This window comes from Scomber scombrus, chromosome 8 (genome assembly GCF_963691925.1).
Source record: "Scomber scombrus chromosome 8, fScoSco1.1, whole genome shotgun sequence".
NCBI lineage: Eukaryota > Metazoa > Chordata > Actinopteri > Scombriformes > Scombridae > Scomber > Scomber scombrus.
In genome coordinates this window covers 8,524,670-8,542,426 of record NC_084977.1, presented here as the reverse complement: position 1 = coordinate 8,542,426, position 17,757 = coordinate 8,524,670, and the positions used below count along the sequence as shown (strand labels likewise).

The 17,757-nt window shown below is 41.0% G+C and overlaps 1 protein-coding gene across 2 annotated transcripts in view; it reads left to right on the top strand.

Moving 5' to 3' along the window:
• The first annotated feature begins 3,612 nt into the window (after nucleotides 1–3,612).
• The window catches only part of palld (palladin, cytoskeletal associated protein), a 51,422-nt gene continuing 37,277 nt past the window's right edge, over nucleotides 3,613–17,757 (top strand). For both annotated transcript variants that reach the window (XM_062423880.1, XM_062423881.1), the window contains exon 1: nucleotides 3,613–4,604. In XM_062423880.1, coding sequence (XP_062279864.1) covers nucleotides 3,613–4,604 — 992 coding nt within the window. The remainder of the gene's footprint in view (nucleotides 4,605–17,757) is intronic.

The following is a 17,757-nucleotide window of genomic DNA, read 5'->3' as shown; positions in this document are numbered from 1 at the left end:
AGCCCAGGAACCGCCCGCTCATTCCGGGGTACCAAATTTTTTATTCAATTAATTTTCACTTAACTTTTTGCCTTACTTACTTGACTATTAAAAACAACACTGTCCATCTCAATTACAATCATACTTTTATATTCAGGAACTAGACATCAAGATCAACATTACAGAAATGAACAGATCATAAAAGAAGAAAAAGGGGAAAGTCTAAGGTGCAAATAAATAAATAAACAAGAGAGAGAAACAGCTAAAAAAAAAGAAAAGGTTTTATCAATTTTTTCAGAGCCTACAGTTTATGTGTATTGTGTGTGCAAACACAGCTGCATTGCTGAGAAATTAAAACTTGTCACATTTGTTTTATTATTTCATTAAATGGGTGCAGTACATTAACCCTGTTTTTTGCTGAACTATCATATGTTAAAAATGACACTTTTAGCTGTATTGATGATAGTACACCAGTGAGCTATAGAAGCTTCATCTTCATATGTGCACAGGCCTACATGATCTTCATGTCTAAAATGATAAAGACTCTTGAAATGTATTCCTGACTAGATGCTTGTGACTGACCATACAGTACTGACCTAACTTTAAAATAAATACTCAGAGGTGTCGTGCAGTATTTTTATACAGTAAATATAAATACTTTATGTAAGTGCCATGAAAACATAATCTATGATGTGAGGAATAGTGTGGCGTTGTACACATATGGTATAAAAGAGTGTTGGAAATGCTCCAGTACTATTCTTACATAGACCACAGACAGATATGTGTATGTAGGCTACAGAAGTCACCACAAAATAATGCAGTTATTTTTATATGATACGTTACACACAAAGTTATTACTAATTGGGGTATGGTGATAAGCAAACAGTATTATTGGAGATTACTGATTAGCTGTTGTGTGTGTGTTTGTGTGTGTGTAGTATAGTGAGTTATTACAATGGAAATTCCTTCCGAACTTATCACCGGCACTTGACTGTAATCAGTAGATTGATGAAGAACCAGAATAGCTCTGAGAGCACAAAATGTGATAGTGGCCTAGAAATAGACCAAGTGAGACTGCATGGTCCCCCAATGTCTGTTACCCTTCTAACCCACTGTTTTGGCATTACTCTGAGCCATCTTTCTCTACCAAATACAGAAAATGATGAGTATTGGAGCTGTCAGTTGTTGGCTGGGCAGAGAGTTTAAAATGCTGAAGATCTGCATCTTTTTATTTTACACGTTATATGTTAGTGGCATTGACCTTGACCGAACCAAGTGCTGAATCTTGAACTTAGCACCAGTTTTCCAAAATCTTCCCGTGCCCATTCTCAGATACTGTAGGTAAAACAAATGGGTGGATGGGCTGGGGTCATTGGGTTAACTCAGCAGGACCCAGTGGCAGCACTGAGCTGCTGTCACTTCAGGGTATCAGACGTCTTTGGACGTCTTCTCTAGACAAACCATAGCCCAGCCAAGGATGTGTTGATCACCCACACCTCTGGTTATATCACCAGCACTTAGAGAGCTTCTGAGTGTTGCATGAACCCTAACTGTACTGGTTTATTAGTGAATGTTGAGGGTGTGTGGTGTTTAGTAGTACAACAGTCTGTAATTCTTTTATTGAAGCATGCCGCCTTGCAGCACTGTGTTTCCATGTTTGATTAACAAATGCTGTTTCTGTCAAAAAAAATGTCACCAATACCTTCTATTCCCCCGGCCTACCTCAACAGTCTCTCCTCTTGCCAGTACTCTGACTGTGAAACCTGAGCCAGGGCCCAAATATAGCCCCACACAGTGAGGAGTTAGAGACCGGGACAGATGGGACAGCAGGCCACTGCAGAGGCAGTAAGCAATTGGACCCTGAACCTGAGAGTTCCTGCTGACTGTCTGACCAATAAGGCTGCTCTTCTGGAAAGAGAAGCTTCTTTTTGGTTCATTCTTACTTCATAAACAACACAAAACTGGAACCACCAAACGAAGAGAACGCTATTGGACAAAAAGCAAATTTGAAGGTCAGTTTTGCACTTTTTTCATTGATACTCTAAGCAGCATTACATGGTTTGGTTAGCTGACTGTTTATCGAGTGAGCTGAATCATTCACTGTAACTGTACATCTGCTTTGAATAAAGTATAACATATTTGTATGAAATCTAACATATACTGTGACACTGAGGATATGAAATACTGTAAGAACTGAAGTTAAAATACTGTAAGATCTATGAATTGAGGAAGAATAAGAGGTAGAGTAGCGTAATGGAAACTCGCTCTGCCTTTGACAGCAGCACAGACAGTTGTTAACATTTTGTCAATCAGTCTGAGCGTCTAACATTTTCCACATTCATATTTAATCAGTGCTGCATTGTTATTTCTCTCTTAACAATAGAGAATTTGAAGGAGACTGTTGTTTTATTCCTTTAATCCTTTAACCTAATGACTGGCGGTGTGTGTGTATTTTGCATGTCCAGTTATACCTGTTTGTGTTTGTGTTTGTGAAGGTAGCGACTGAGTTTTAAGGACCTCTCTCCTGTCTTCAGGGTGGGTTGGTTTTGCACTGCTGCTGTGAAACGTAGCCCAAGGGATTAAAAATAACAACAGCTGGTATTCAGGACGCCATGAGGCGCTGAGTGGCACGCTGCGTCATACATGCATCAACAGCAACAGTTTCACAACATACTATACGAGAGTCATAGTTTGGAGAGATCAGTCATGATGATACATACCACCTCTAAACAAGCTACGTGTACTGTAGCTCTCATCAAAGGATGCATTAGGAGGCATAGATGCACACAAGCGGTCTTGTTCATCCTTATTTTCAGATGATGGTTTAGCACATGACCTCAGCCACCATGTGGAGGAAGTCCATCACTTGTTCACAAAATGGCGTAGCTTTAGTTGGGAAAAAATAATGCATTAACAAATTTATTTCAGAAATCTATACATATAGCAAACATATAAGCAATATAAGCAAATGGATGTGACCTGACGGATGCAAGTTGTGGCTCTTCTTTTTAACCTATACAAATATTTACATCCATGCTGAAAGGATCAGTTAATTGATAGAAAATTGAATGTTTTGAGAACTGATTAATCTTTCATTTATCAAGAAAATGCTGATTTCTGCCTTCCTCCACTTACTCTCTTTGTACATAGATTCATGATCAGAAAAAACAAAAACTTTTGTCTATTTTGTCGATACTTTTTGACATTTCATAGATCAAAATATTAGTTCATTAGTCAAAAAATAAACCAAACAAAAATTGAAAGAAGCATTATTTTCATACAACCTTTATGTGAGGTAATTTGGAGTTAAACATATGTAGGATAAATACAAGAAAGAACAGAGTGACAGGGTGAAGTGTCCTGACAGAGATACAGCAGTAAGAAATGCTAGTCATGTTCACTATGACCTGCTAATACCCACCAACTGTGTCTGGAAAACACCGCCCTGACTCATCCTGCCAGCTATGGCTGATAGAGCAAGTGGGTCATTATTGTGAAGTCTATATTTTGAGCTTGACTCATCTTCCCACAGTCTGTCATTTCCCTGTCTGTTGATCTACAGTATTAACTGTACTGTACAGAGTGTGAATGTGTGTAATTTGCTGGACAATGAGACTGGATGTGTATTTCAGGATGCAAGACGGGAGTTGGAATCAGCCACTCCCCATCTCTCTGCAGCTGAAGGACCTGGCCGGAGGCGGGACTTTGGAGGGCGATGGGGGGGTGTTTTCAGAGGCATCCTCTGATGGGGAACTCTACATGGACTCCATGACAGAGCTGGATTCTGGAGATGGGGACTTTGCAGATCTTACTGCCTTCTTGAGCGTAGATGAGATTAATCGTAGCCTGGACCTGGCCCGGGAGGCCTTTGGAGACACATTTGAATCTGAAGATCCAGGTCCTCCTAATCCTACTTCCCAGGAGCAGGCTCTCCCACCTATTACCTCCCTCCCTCTGCCCACCCAGACTACTGAAAACCTCACCACGAGCCCAAACTTGCAACACCAGACCAAAGCCCCCAGCCCAGATGATAATGCAGCAGTTAAAGTCTCCTCTGGTTTGACTGCCCCCCTCAGCAAGCCAGCACAGGTGTCCAATGAGGCTCCGTTCTCTTATGAGAAGGTTGTCCACCACAAACCCATCCAGCCGGTTTATAAGCAGGATAAACCCAGGCTGGTTCATGAAGGCCTGGAGCTGAATGATCGGGCGTCTTCAGCCACAGAATTCTGTAGCCGAGCTGCCACCTTCATCGAGGAGCTATCATCTATCTTCAAAGGTCCTGCTCATTTAGAGCAGCAGGTGGAGGAGGACTCCTCCTCTCCTGATAGTGGTTATCTGTCTCCTAAAAGCCAGCGGCCAGTCCCTCAGGGATCAGTCTCTGCTCCCTCACTGCCTCCCAGCCAGCAAGAGCAGACACATTACAGCCAGCCAGCCATGGGCCCTCAGCCTGGAGGCCCGGTGGAAGTGGCAGGTTCTGCAAGGCACCAACACTCTGGAGCTCCAGCCACATCTGGACCCCTGTCCCCTCCGTGCTTCCTCCAGAAGCTGAAGAGTCAGGAGGTGGCAGAGGGGAGCCCCATCCGTCTGGAATGCCGAGTTACAGGAAACCCTCAGCCACATGTCAGGTAAGGTTTGTCCCTGGTTGGCATAACTTTATAATGGAGGTTTGATTTGACAGGTATCTGCAGTTTCTATGAAGATTTAGTACTTAGCACACTTTTCAAATATTGTAGTGCATCTGTGACTGAGATTTTTATACTAAAAAACGTTTTTCTGGACTCTTTTCTTTCTTATTATAAAGACATTTAATATCAAAATGCATATTTTGGAACCCCCATCATTAACATCAGTAGAAGTTATGCTTTCTGAACTAATTCATTTAGAGTTTCAGCATATGAATCCGTCAAATGTCTATTTTAGATGGTCATGTAAAAATAAAAAGGGAAATAGAGGAAGAATATTATTAAATCAAATATATAACTTTCAATCACGGTCAAGATATATTTTAATGTAGTCTTTTTATATGAATTTGCTTTGTTCTTGTTCTTCTAACAGTACATTTGTTATTTTTGTTTTGTTAGTGAATGAGAGAATAGTCACCTTATTCAGTTACTTGTTCCACTCAGTGAACATCAGGTGATATTCAAAACTGAGACAGTATTGATGGAGAACCTTACAGATTGAGGAGAAGGTTTTTGTTAACCCAGGAGTTTTTCCATTTAGCCTCGTTGTTGTTAAGTTGTTAATGTTGTTGTTTGAACCACTGTTGGGAAAAGTAGCTTCATTGTCCTGATGTAGATCTGCTCTCACATAAACAACTTGAATTTTGTATGTTTCACAGTGATGTTTGAAGGGATCCTGGTATCATTCTCTCTGATATTAAAAAATAAAGACTATTGAAGTTGGACCTGAAACAGGTGATCCATTAAAATCTGAAACCGCTGACAATGAGCTTTGTGGATTATTCAGTGTGGAGGCAGAAGTCTCAGAGATGGATATCTCAAAACTTGAAAAAATTAACTGAAAACTGTCTGCATAGCTATACAAGCTAGATTTTCATTTCTGTGAACTGATCCTTTAAGACAATTCATTTTCTAGGAAGTTTACCTGCTGAGTTACAATCAAACAAGCATGAATGAAAACCTCCTTGCTTACATTCAGAGTTTCAAGATGATCCCATAAAGAACTGACCTATATGAACTGACCTTTGTATCATAGTGTGAGTGATGCTCACCAGACCGAGCATTAGGATCTAGCCTTGCTTCTCTGCCTGCTATATGAGATAAGGTGAGCGAGGTGGGAGCTCTCCAGAAAGTGACAGTTACCCATGTGTTGACAAGCAGAGCACCTGGTTTCAAATTAGTCCGTTGGTATCTGTGCCAGTTGAAGCAGGGACGTTGTCTAATTTATGCCTGGATGAACTGTTATTCCATTGGAGAGCAGAGTGCCGCCTGGCTGTGGTTATTCACACCAGATCATCAGCAAACTAAAAATACACTCCTCTCTTGTTTCTAGAGATGTCAACCTCACAGCTCAGTCAACATCCTTGCTGTTTACTATCGGGGCATACCTGAACTGATTAAAGTTGCGGTCTATTTGAATGTGATGATGTGATGTGAATGTGTGATTTCAGTAAGGATGGTTGTTCTGCGGAGTGTGTGTGTTCGTCAGATAGTTTAACTTTCCTGGCTGAATTTTAGTGATCCTGCACTAAAGTACTGTCGACATGGATTATTTTTAAACCCTAAAATTCACAATAGTTGCTTCAAATTTCCCCTTAGCTTGTATGCTGAAGATGTTTTTCCACACCAGTTAACATCACACATGTTCGGTGTTTACTTCTTTCAGCACTTCATTGAATCATTAGTCTATTGTGAGAAATATCCAATGCATGCATTATTCTACATGTCTTTATACCTATTTCATTGTCATTTAGCCTGACATGTTTAGTTGCTTTGGAAACCTTGGAATACTGCCTAGAATTTAAAGTGCTGTGGGTTTAACCAGTCCTTGTCTTGTCTGAGTTTATAATAACAGACTCTTCAAATAGTCCCACTGGATTAAAAGAGTTTCCGTTTCAGGGAGTTTTGTGCAGGCAATGTGTTTTTAGGTGTTTGTGCAATCAGAGGACATAAAGCCAGTGGCCCAGGACGTGTATCTCCCCAGAAGGCTATGAGGGGCCTCTTCTGCGGCTGTATAAATAGTCTTCAGGCCAACAGGAGCCAGGCACAGGAATGCAGGCAATGCAATGACAAGGCGTTTTCAGTCACCAGGCTCTACATCTCCCCACACCTTCTTGGGGAATATGAAGGTAGTGTGTAGCATGTTTAACCAGAGGGGAAACAGGAGAGGCCAGACACTGTGGCAAATTCTGACATTATGTAATATGGAGAGAAAATGAATGGAAAGCTGGGAGAAGTGAAGCGGAAAAGTAAAAGTTGTAGCAAAGCACTTTGCCGTTCCCCCTGTAATTTTTAAAACCACACGTAGTTTACACATGTCCCAAAAAAAGTTATGATTTTTACTGTGTGCTGCTGAGTGAAGTGAATTTAGCTGTTGTTACAGAACACGATTTAATAATGTTGAACTGATTTCACACATGCTGCAGTTTTAATTGTCTGATGGATTCTGTGTTTTGTAGGCAGTGTGAGTTCTTTCCATGGCAAGCACCCAGTATCGTGTGTGTGTGTGTGTGTGTGTGTGTGTGTGTGTGTGTGTGTGTGTGTGTGTGTGTGTGTGTGTGTGTGTGTGTGTGTGTGTGTGTGTGTGTGTGTGTGTGTGTGTGTGTGTGTGTGTGTGTGTTGTTAAAAAATGCTGTGACTTCTTGTTTTGGCCCATCTACTATTTTTCAACACTAGATGGCAGCAAATAACTTTTTATTCAAAATAAAAGTGTGCATCTTCTGGAAGCATCCACACAGTGAAATATTAAGGGTATTTTGCAGGGGTTTTGGGGTGGGGTGGGGGACTCAGAATCTGTGCTTTCTCTGCTGCAACATTATTTACATACATTTTTGATGAGTATACAATATAATTTAATACAGGGCTCGCACATGAACTGAATTTCTTCATGGTTGACAAGACCTAAAGTTAAAGTGTGACATCAGCACTAACCACGCAATAAATACTTGCTCAAACATTAATTTGCTTATTTTCCATTTCCTACATTTCATAGTGTTTAGCATCGTGCATGTGTGTGCATTGATGCATGCATCTCAGAGGTTAGGTCATCTTTTTATGTGTTCCACAGCAGAGTTAAAAGCTTCCCTTCAACTTTTTTCCTCACTGCTAACAATCTATTGCTCTTCAGTGATTATGAAAGTCTGCATGTGTGTAATGTTATTTATATTTGTGTGTACAAGCATGTGTGTGCGTGTATATCCCTTGGGAAAAAAAAAAAATCTCACAAAAGTTGAATTCAAATACCTTATTTCCATTCAGCGTTCATTTCCCATGGGCAATGCCTTTGATGCAGTTGCCAGTCCGAATAGGTGACACCCTTTCTCACCTCCTCACCTCCTCGTTCTCTCAGACTAATGAGTTTGTGCTGAGTTGATGCCAGTGTTTTGCACGGCCAGTGAAAGAGACATTCCTGGTGTTTGGGTGCTGGGCGCGGTCTTCTGTGGTCAGCCACAATTTGTCTCAGGCCGGCGTATGGTGCTGAGCGCCTGGTATTCTTCAGCATATCCTCATGCTACTCACACACAATGTTTTATGCAACGCTCTGTTTATAATGATGCATCTCTGGTATTGGGATGTGTGCATGCGTGTGTGTTGTATCCTTGTGGGAAGCACTTTATGCATTTTTTTAGTCTGAGGTCATTTTGGCCTTTCTTCATGTCTTCAAGGGGGCTAGTTTTGGGTTAAGATTAGCTGTTGGCATGCGGGAATAGGGAATGTACGCAGTCAGTGTAAGACCCTTGTGTGTGTTTGTGTTGTTAAAGAGAGCATTTCTAAACAAAATTGATGCTGTGAGGTCTGGTTGTGCAGAACACCAAACACGCTGCGGGTGCCCGATGACTGATTTCTCACTATGGCGATGCAGACAGAGAAAATCCATCTCCAATTGTGGCGTGCTCAGAGTGCTATTTTAGGCATTTTCTCTGATGCTCTTCCATGTCATTACCCTAACTGCCTGCTGTGCAAACAAGGCATTTGAAAACTTGATGTGCAGTTGAATGAAGAGAGATGGGCAGTTACAGTAGAGAGCAGCCGTGGCTTCTTTGTTTCAACCAAATACACAAAACCGTAGGGGAAACTTTTGGAAGATGAGAGGCCGCCGAAGAATTCTGCTAAGAAATCTACACAAGGCAGCGTCTCCGACATCAGGACACGACGACATTCCTTCAATTGATGATGGAATTTGTTGTCAAACATATGATCCTTGTTTAAATTTAAACATGCTACCTAGAATGAGCTAATATTGACCAGTCGGACCATAGGGGCCACCAGGCACATAGGCGTAAAAGAACATACACACACACGCACACGCACACACACACACACACACGTAATCCAATTATTTTTTGCAAATTGTCTGTTGTTAAACTTCCCAATCTGACTCCCCCCTTACACTCCATTTTATGACTTTTTACTTTATAGTATAAATAGTTGGTGAGACATTGTGTGTCATTATCAATAAAAGTTCGAAAGAAAAATAATCATTTAAAAAAAGAGATACCAAAACCATGAAAGAAAAACTAAAGTTGGAAAAAGCCCACCTAAAAAACAGTTTGGTTGTTCAGTTTTTTTCTTTATTTCTTGCAGATTTTTTTTTTTTGCTTTACATTGACCTCCTTATGTTTTCTAACAGATGAGGGAAAGATGTAAATTTGGCTCACCAGCCTGTTGTTGCAGAAGTACTTACTGTACTAGAAAATGGCTACAGTAGCACTTTCTCCTACATTTTGTGAAACAATCTTAGTATGAGGTCATAGTAGGTGACCCACTGCTGACTCATGACGTAGCCTGACTGTAATGCTGACTGTTTGGCTTGTTTCAGGAAGGCCGTAATTTTCAATTCTCCCTCATGGGCTCATTTGATCTCCGCAGGACGAGGGGAAAGGGAAAAAAAACGCTGGTATTTTTATACCTGCTCGTTTTTTACATTTTTGCGAGCATGATGTCATTTAATATTTAAGCTCCAAATAATGAGAGAGCCTGGAGTAGCTGTGGGGGTGCGCTCATGCTTAAAATGAGTACTATATGAGGGCTATTTCACAGAAATTTAACATTCCTGTAACATGAACACATTTAAGAAGGTGGAACCCATTCTACAAATACTGTATGGAGTTTTTGCATGTTGATGTGAGGTAGTCAGTTTGACGTATTATTTAGTTCTCACCATGCTGATAACTGAACTGTGTTCATGACTATGTGTGCTATACGTGTACCAAGATGTGTTCAAGGTGTGAGTACATTTGAGCTTATTCATTGCAGGCTGCCAAAGAATTCTTTGAGGTAGCCATAAATAGACACAATAACTTTCACTTTGAGTTAGGGTATTATTGTCGATCACCACTGGACAGACTATACACCACCTCTACCACTGTCACATCTGACCTACTGCAGATTAGACACTTGTACTACTCGAAATATCAGCAGTAAAACACTCCGATGGACACACGTCAGTGCGATTCCTCAGTGGTATGTTAATGGCAGTTGTGACGAATGGAGCTGTCCTGTCTAAGCTTCAGCGGTGGCCCCTGGCCCTACACTGGCCTGGAGACAGAGTGTGAAGTTTTCACCCAACGATGTGAGACTTTTCCTCTAGTCTCGGAGGCTAGAAATCTCCTGACCTTGACCCATTATCACATACAATCCCAAAATTCATGCTAATCCTCTTATCTAGTTAAACCGACTTTCGACTTTCTTCCACCATGGATGACTTACACAAGGCAGCTTCAATCATGATGTGTGCATCCTTTCATTTTTTGTATCTTTTAATCTTGAGCTGTTAAATATATTATAATATGCGTTCAATTAAGTGTATTATATTTGCAGCTATTAATCCTGATATTTTATATATAATTGTGTCTGGATCAGACACACAGTCAACAAGGTTCTGGGCTCTTTGACAACACTGTGGTGAAATCACATTTAGTGCTTAGTGGATAAATCTTATATAGCATGAAAAAATGAAAAAGGATTTGTCATGTGAGGTTTTTTTAATCCTAATTTATAACTGTGTAAATGATACGTGTTAATGAGATGACACAATAAAGAAAGGAATTTTTTAGCCTCTAGTCTATGATCAGCCGAAACAGCATCAATAAATTACTACTAAACCTAATAATTGGGGGAGAAAGGGTTGAATAAGAGAGAGAGCAGAGTGAGAGTAGAGGGAAACGAGATTTGTAAAGAGTTATATAAGTGGATCGGTGACAGTTGAAGAAGTGGAATACCAGATTTAATATGAAGCATGTCTGTTGTGGACAAAGGCAGCAGTCATGCACGGCAGGAGGATGGTAATCTAAGACAAGTTCAACAGGAGGATGGGCAGAGGACACTCCATAAATCTTGACTCTGTACTGAAGCCTCTCCTCCGCACTGAGTGTCAGTGGGCCTGTTTGACCTCATCAGTACACACACACACACACACACACACACACACACACACACACACACACACACACACACACACACACACACACACACACACACACACACACACACACACACACACACACACACACACACACACACACACTTACACTTACCCATTAACCAATTCCATCATGTCTCCCATGGTCAGTGACACATGAATGCTTAGACAACCTACTTTCAACCAGATCACAACAGCTCAGATTACTTAAACCTCACAACAAATGCAGGCCAGAAACTTCACTATTTAAAGTATAGTGTGCTGAAAACTTTAGCCAAGTACAAATAAACAAGTTTAGGTGTGGCCGAGGCATCATAGATCTGCCACATTTCCATAGCCTGTTGCTGACAATAGCAAGGCCTCCAGGTCCCCTCTGAGACACTCTGGTCCTGTCTGTCTCTGTTCTGCACTCAGTTAAGGTTTGTAGTTTTGAGTCATCCGGGCCCCGGGGTCTGTTCCACAGCTGGCCTGTGAACAGTAAGCACTGGGTTACATTCCTCTGTTCACCTGTTAAATGACTCTCTGCTATTCATCATGCTTGATAAGGCATGGCCATTAGATTCAGCTTACAGTAATCTGCCTTTTGATGAGATATTTTAGGCTGTTATTTTTCCTGGCTGTTGGATTCCTGTGTAGCTGCCAAAGAGCCGTGTTTGATGTTGAGCCCAATTCAATTATGAATCTTTGACATTACTGAAGTGGTGGAATTTAGTGTGTGGTGTTATACGTATGTGTTTGAGTCTTTTGAGTGTTTTTTTTTTTTCTTCTTCTTTCGCCTGTATAGAAATAACAGCAGAGTCCCTTTGGTACTTTTTGTGTGTCAGAATTCATTTTAACATTGTGAAAACTGTGTACACGTATTGCGCACTTGCCTGTGTGTTATGAGTCCGTGCAGGGGTGCTTGCTTTACGAGCAGACAAGAGGTCATATGGGACTCATAAAAACAAGCTCAAGTCTTCCTTCCCATGTACATGTGACAGGATAACAGCTGTGTGAATGTTAAACTGTCTCACATAGAAACTCGAGATATGCATCTTTCTTGCTCAGTTTGTCTTTTGCCTTACACTCAAATAAAATTGGTCTCCTGTGCCCCCCCTTTTAGTTCAGCGCTGAGGCTCCTGATATCATGGGGAGACACGGCTGGAGTGGAGGGTCTGCAGGGTTTGGTTTCATACGAGAGAGAGGGGAGGGGGAAGAAAGGAAGATGCTCCATGTTTTTAGCGCATGTGCGTCTGATCAGAGTTTGTCCATAAATTCAGAGTGAAGAGGAGAGGTTACAGAGTTTAATCCTTGACTACAGCAACTGCTGCCTTTTATCTCCTGTGGTAGTATTGTGTTGGTTAGTTTTATAGCAATATCTTGTCTCTTTCCTTTTTCCAGTCTTTAAACACAGCAGAATTACAGGGTGTAACCCTTTTGTGCTCAGTGCTGACTCAACTTTGTGAAGTGTGTTGCTTACTATCTCCACTCTGCAAGACTATCTCACGCTGGATAAGATTTGGCTTCAATTATTCAAGGATAGTGATCCACCCACACACCTGGAGAGGTGGTCTGGCTGTCATGGAAACAGATGTTTTTGTATGTTTGCAGCATGGTTGTGAGTGGCTGTTGGATTATGTACATTTGTGTTTTTTCACTATGTTTACTTGTCTGGTGCTACAGATAACCAGAAGTATGCTGCTTCCTCTGTATAAAAAGTTTCTTGAGTCAGCAGATAGACCTGGAAATAAGTGAACAGGATGCCAACTAAGACAAAATAGACAGTAACTACAATAGGAGAGTAGTTGTTACAGTAGTAGTGTTTGCTGAAGTAGTGGTGCTGTACGTGACTCAGAACCAAACCATACATGTGACCACAGATCCAATCTGTGTGGCTCAGCTATTGCATTAACTCCACCTAATTGTTGTTCCCAGAAAGTTATGATACATACCTAAAATTAGAGCTGACACAGGCTGTTATGTGGTTTGTCTCCAGCTGTAATTACTCAGTGGCAGGAAGATCGATGATTGCGGTGATGGAAGAGCTTAAAAATGTGTAAAATTCATTTAAATCCTTTCTGCTACAGGTGTGAGCAGAGGACTTCAAATGTTTGGTTTAATTAGGCCCATAACGGCTTCCATGAAATTAAAAAACAAATTCCTCTGTCCCAAAACTATCAAATTACAGAATTAAACTCACCTGATATGCTGTTTTTGTGCGAATAATTCACAAAATGCCAAAAACATTTGTATCTGTGCTGTTCTCAAAAACAGTGAACCAATGTGACAGAGTTTGATCTTGTTCATGTTGACATTTCCTTCTAGTAGAGGCTGTTGTTTAAATACGCAGGCTCATTTATTTGATATGTCTGATATGTTTAATTCTGGGCTCTTCTGGATGTTGCTTTTGTTGGTTTTCATGCTGGATTTATTTGACAGTATTGAGGATGTATCATCCTCACTGTATGACATCATTAGAGGACGTGGTCTCTGTTTTTGTTAGTGTCATTTGGTCTCCTTGGAGCAAAAACAGAAATCGTCATGGCAACATGCCCCCATTTTTTGGTGATTTCAACTGACCCTTGAAAGACCTCTTTCAAACAGTGAAACATTATTCGTAAGTGGGAGTCTGATGAGATACACATGAATGTTTGGTTGTTTGTGGTGTGAATGAGGCATATTTTTTGCATGTGTGTGTGTGAGAGAGTGCTTTAATGCGTCCATGTGCACCTGTGCTTGTTTTTATATTAATAAATCCAGCATGTTGCTTCCAGGAAAGAATTTCTTTATTCTTGCTGACTCACATTTGGGAAAGCTTTTCTTCAATGCTCCCTTAATTCTTGAGGAGGAGACCAGTCAGACAAAGCACCCGGGCCAGAGAAGGCTGCTGTCAATCATTTACTAATTAATGGGAACATCCAGAGACCATAAAAGCCCTTCCTCTTATTAACCAATGTTTTATAGTCACTTAGGGGAAGTACGGTGCTTTTCATGGTGTTATCACTACAAATGGGAGCAAGTTTTTTCACAAACCAGAAGAATTTAAATGAAAGAACCACATGATTACAGTGTGTGCCACTGGGACAGGACGTTGTTAGGTGTGTGTTCTTCTCATTGTAGAATTTTATGTCATACAATCAACACACACACACACACACACACACACACACACACACACACACACACACACACACACACACACACACACACACACACACACACACACATGGAGAACAGTCCTTCCTAGTGACAAGCACCACAAATAATCCCACTTGCCACGTCCCAGCTGTGAGCTCTCAGGGTCTTCACTGACAGCGACCAAAATATCACAACTTCTGATCGTCTTAAAGCCTGAATGGAGCCCCTGCAGAGAGTAAAACACACCACACCCTTTCATTCTGTGCTGGACTGTGCATCAGGCATCAAACCTCTGGTACTAACCAAACCACAAATACCAGATTTATATTTGCTGACCTAGGTGAATTTGGCTTTAGGAGTGCTTGGGATTATTATATGGTCTCATTTTGTGTGTATGTGTGTATACAAAGCATGACCAGACACAGTAGCCACAGCCATCTGTCTTGTACGTGCCAGGTGCTACCAACTCAGAGTCTATTTAGATCCTGACTTATCCAAGCTATTTTTTGCTCAGTCCTAACTGGGCTTTTTAAGTGGCCTACTTAGTTCTAGCATGTGGGATTCATCAGGAAGGACCAGTGTCTTTGGTGCCTTATGTGTTGTGTCGCACTGTCATACAAAATGTAGCTTTGTCATCTTTTATTTTCACGATTATCCCTTCCTGTAGTCACAGATCACAGCCCCCAGGGTTGCCATGGCGACAGGGTCATTTTGGCCCGAGTTCAGGGTTTGCTGTGGTGCTTTTGATGTTCAGCAGACTGTGGCCCGGGCATGTATAAAGGCAGAAAAAGGCAGACAAATCACAAGTTTTGTTTTTTGTTTGAGAGACAGATTTCACAAAGAAACAACCAGAAAATTACATGACTGTTGATGTGCTTTTCAAACAAAACGGGTCCCATCTGAGGAGGTTTACCTGGGTCTAACCATGAGAGAGTTTGGTGGGTCTGACTAGTCCTGGTAAGTTTTATCAATGTTGTCAGGAAGAGATAAACATGGAGACCATTGTCCCAACCACTGGAATTATATGAATGAATTCAGTGTGGGCTGCGCTGAAACAGTTTTTGTCATTAATTTGTCTTTAACATATTTTTTGCCCCTCCATCTCGTGTGGAATTTGGCAGCTCTGGGCTGTTCCCTCCCTCTCAACCCTCTGCTCAGTCCAAGCATTGTGTATGTCTGACTGTGTGACTCAGTGTGGCAGTCCTGGTGTGAGAGTGTCAGTTGCTCAGTGTGTGTCATGCTGTCAGGAGGATATCCTCTCTGTGCAACTTAAGATCTAGGAACTCATTACTGACATTGATTGTTCTAACTGGGAGCAGGACGCCGGCTCAGGTAAACTGAATAACCGTCTTGTTGTGTGATGATATTTGGTGGTATACTCAGGTAAAAGATTATGTGGTGAATCTCTTTTATTTGATCTTCACAGTCTAGACATGATTGTTTCTGGGGAGATTATCAGACCCCAGGTCTCACTCTCTTTGTATGAGAATAGGATAATGTGGTTAACATCTCATTGAACCTGGCTGGGGATTTGATTTGTTAATAGAGCATAGATAAGTTTTATTTTTTTAACCAAGGAAAAATGTAGTGTGTCTCTATGAAACAACAGCTGATACACTGAATGTGCATGTGTAATTTCTCTTTGAATGAATGAATGAACCTAGTGTATTAATAGAATATAAGATGTTTGCCTTTCATCTCTTTTAAATCTGTTGATTTCTCTGGGCCCTCCAATTATACTGTGTGTGTGTGTGTGTGTGTGTGTGTGTGTGTGTGTGTGTGTGTGTGTGTGTGTGTGTGTGTGTGTGTGTGTGTGTGTGTGTGTGTGTGCACGCGCATGCATGTATGTGTTGGGGCATGTGGGGGCATCCCCAAGAGTGCCGAGGTGATTGCATTTGTAGCTCAGCTGCTGCCCATGTCTGTCATTATTTCACTTGGGTCCCTGTATCTCTCTCTCTCACACACACATGCACAGAAACACACAAGTTTGTGCAGCTTTGCCTATTAGGACATTGCACTGACTGCCATTCATTGTGGACAGCCTAAACCAAACTTTAACCTTAACCAGGACCTCAGAAATGATGTTTTGCCTCATTAGGACTGGGTTTCGGTCCCCACGAGGACTTCTGGTCCCAACAAGGCCAACATTTATACCAGAAACGGTTCCCAAGAAGTAACAAATTCCTGTACTGATACGGTTAGGTTTGTTGATTTAAACTGCAAGAACTGCGTACAGTAGTAGTATATATAGTAACTACTAATAAAATCCAAAAAAATCACAGTCTGAGTATTTGACATTTTATATTAATGCCCATGATGATTCAGTCTGAACCCTATGCCTGCTTGGCACACTAATGCTGACGTCTGCTGTACTGCATCAGTGGACAATGTCTGTTGTTAGACAACATGAAGGAGACTTTGTAAATGTAGCTACCCTCCCCTTTGGTTGAAATTCCTTGGAGAAAAATACTGTTCACTGCTTCCGGTCAGAGCTCCAACTGTCATCTGCAGCTGTCTGCTGTCCAGAATATTCCAGTGAACTCTGACCCCAGAGCCTGCCCCCTGTTAGCAGGGCTCCATCGTCAGATTGCTTCTGCTGCTTTATTAAGATGGATTCCTGCATTTATCATCTTTATTAAGGGCATTTGTGTTTGCATGAACTTAAGGCACAAGAACACAAACTTTGGAGTGCCAATATTTCTTTGTCAGTCCAGATGACAGTACTTAAATGAATAGACATCTACTGAAGCTTTATTTAGATCATAATCTTAGATATAAATGACTTCTGAGAAAATTTAACAACAACCTATTTAGAATGGTTTTGACCCTAAATGCTCAAAATACAAAAACACTTTCTCCCAGCCTTAAATTCTATTTATGTCCTCATCCCTACTAAATAATGAAGTACAATCTGGTACAAATCACCTCTGCTAATGTTTGCTAAGCAATATAAAATTACACCACTATATTAAAGCAGCACTAACTGCATTTATGTCCACTTGAGGGCAGAACATTACACTCAAACCAGTGGCATATTTTGACCTTCTAAAGTTGATAAGGCTAATGTGTTAGCAAACAGTGGCCTTTTTACACACCCAGCAGACATTAGAGTTGTATTTCTGGCTACCAGATGAATGTAAGTCCAGTACTCACTGTACCTTTAGCTCTGTTTTGGTCTTCACCTACTCCTTAGAAATATAACTCTATAACTAGCTTGCTAAATGCTCCACTATGTTCACCAGCTAGTTGCTAACTTTGTCTGTCAACTATTAGGTGGTGGGCAGGTAGTGTACAATAGGTGTATCAGAACAGTTTCACTTAAGTTCCACAGCTGTAGGCCTTAAAACCAAAACAATGAGCTGAAAGACGTTAAAATGTTGTGTCGAGCTGAGTGGAACTGCAGATTCATGTTTAATTCATGTGTCACCACAAGCCAACACTTTTTCATTACACAAGGGGTTAACACTGACTTTGAACCATTGCTTATTTACTTTTAAAAAACTGATTAGTGCAGCTTTAATATTGTTACATAAATTGCATGTTTTTCTCTGTGTTTGT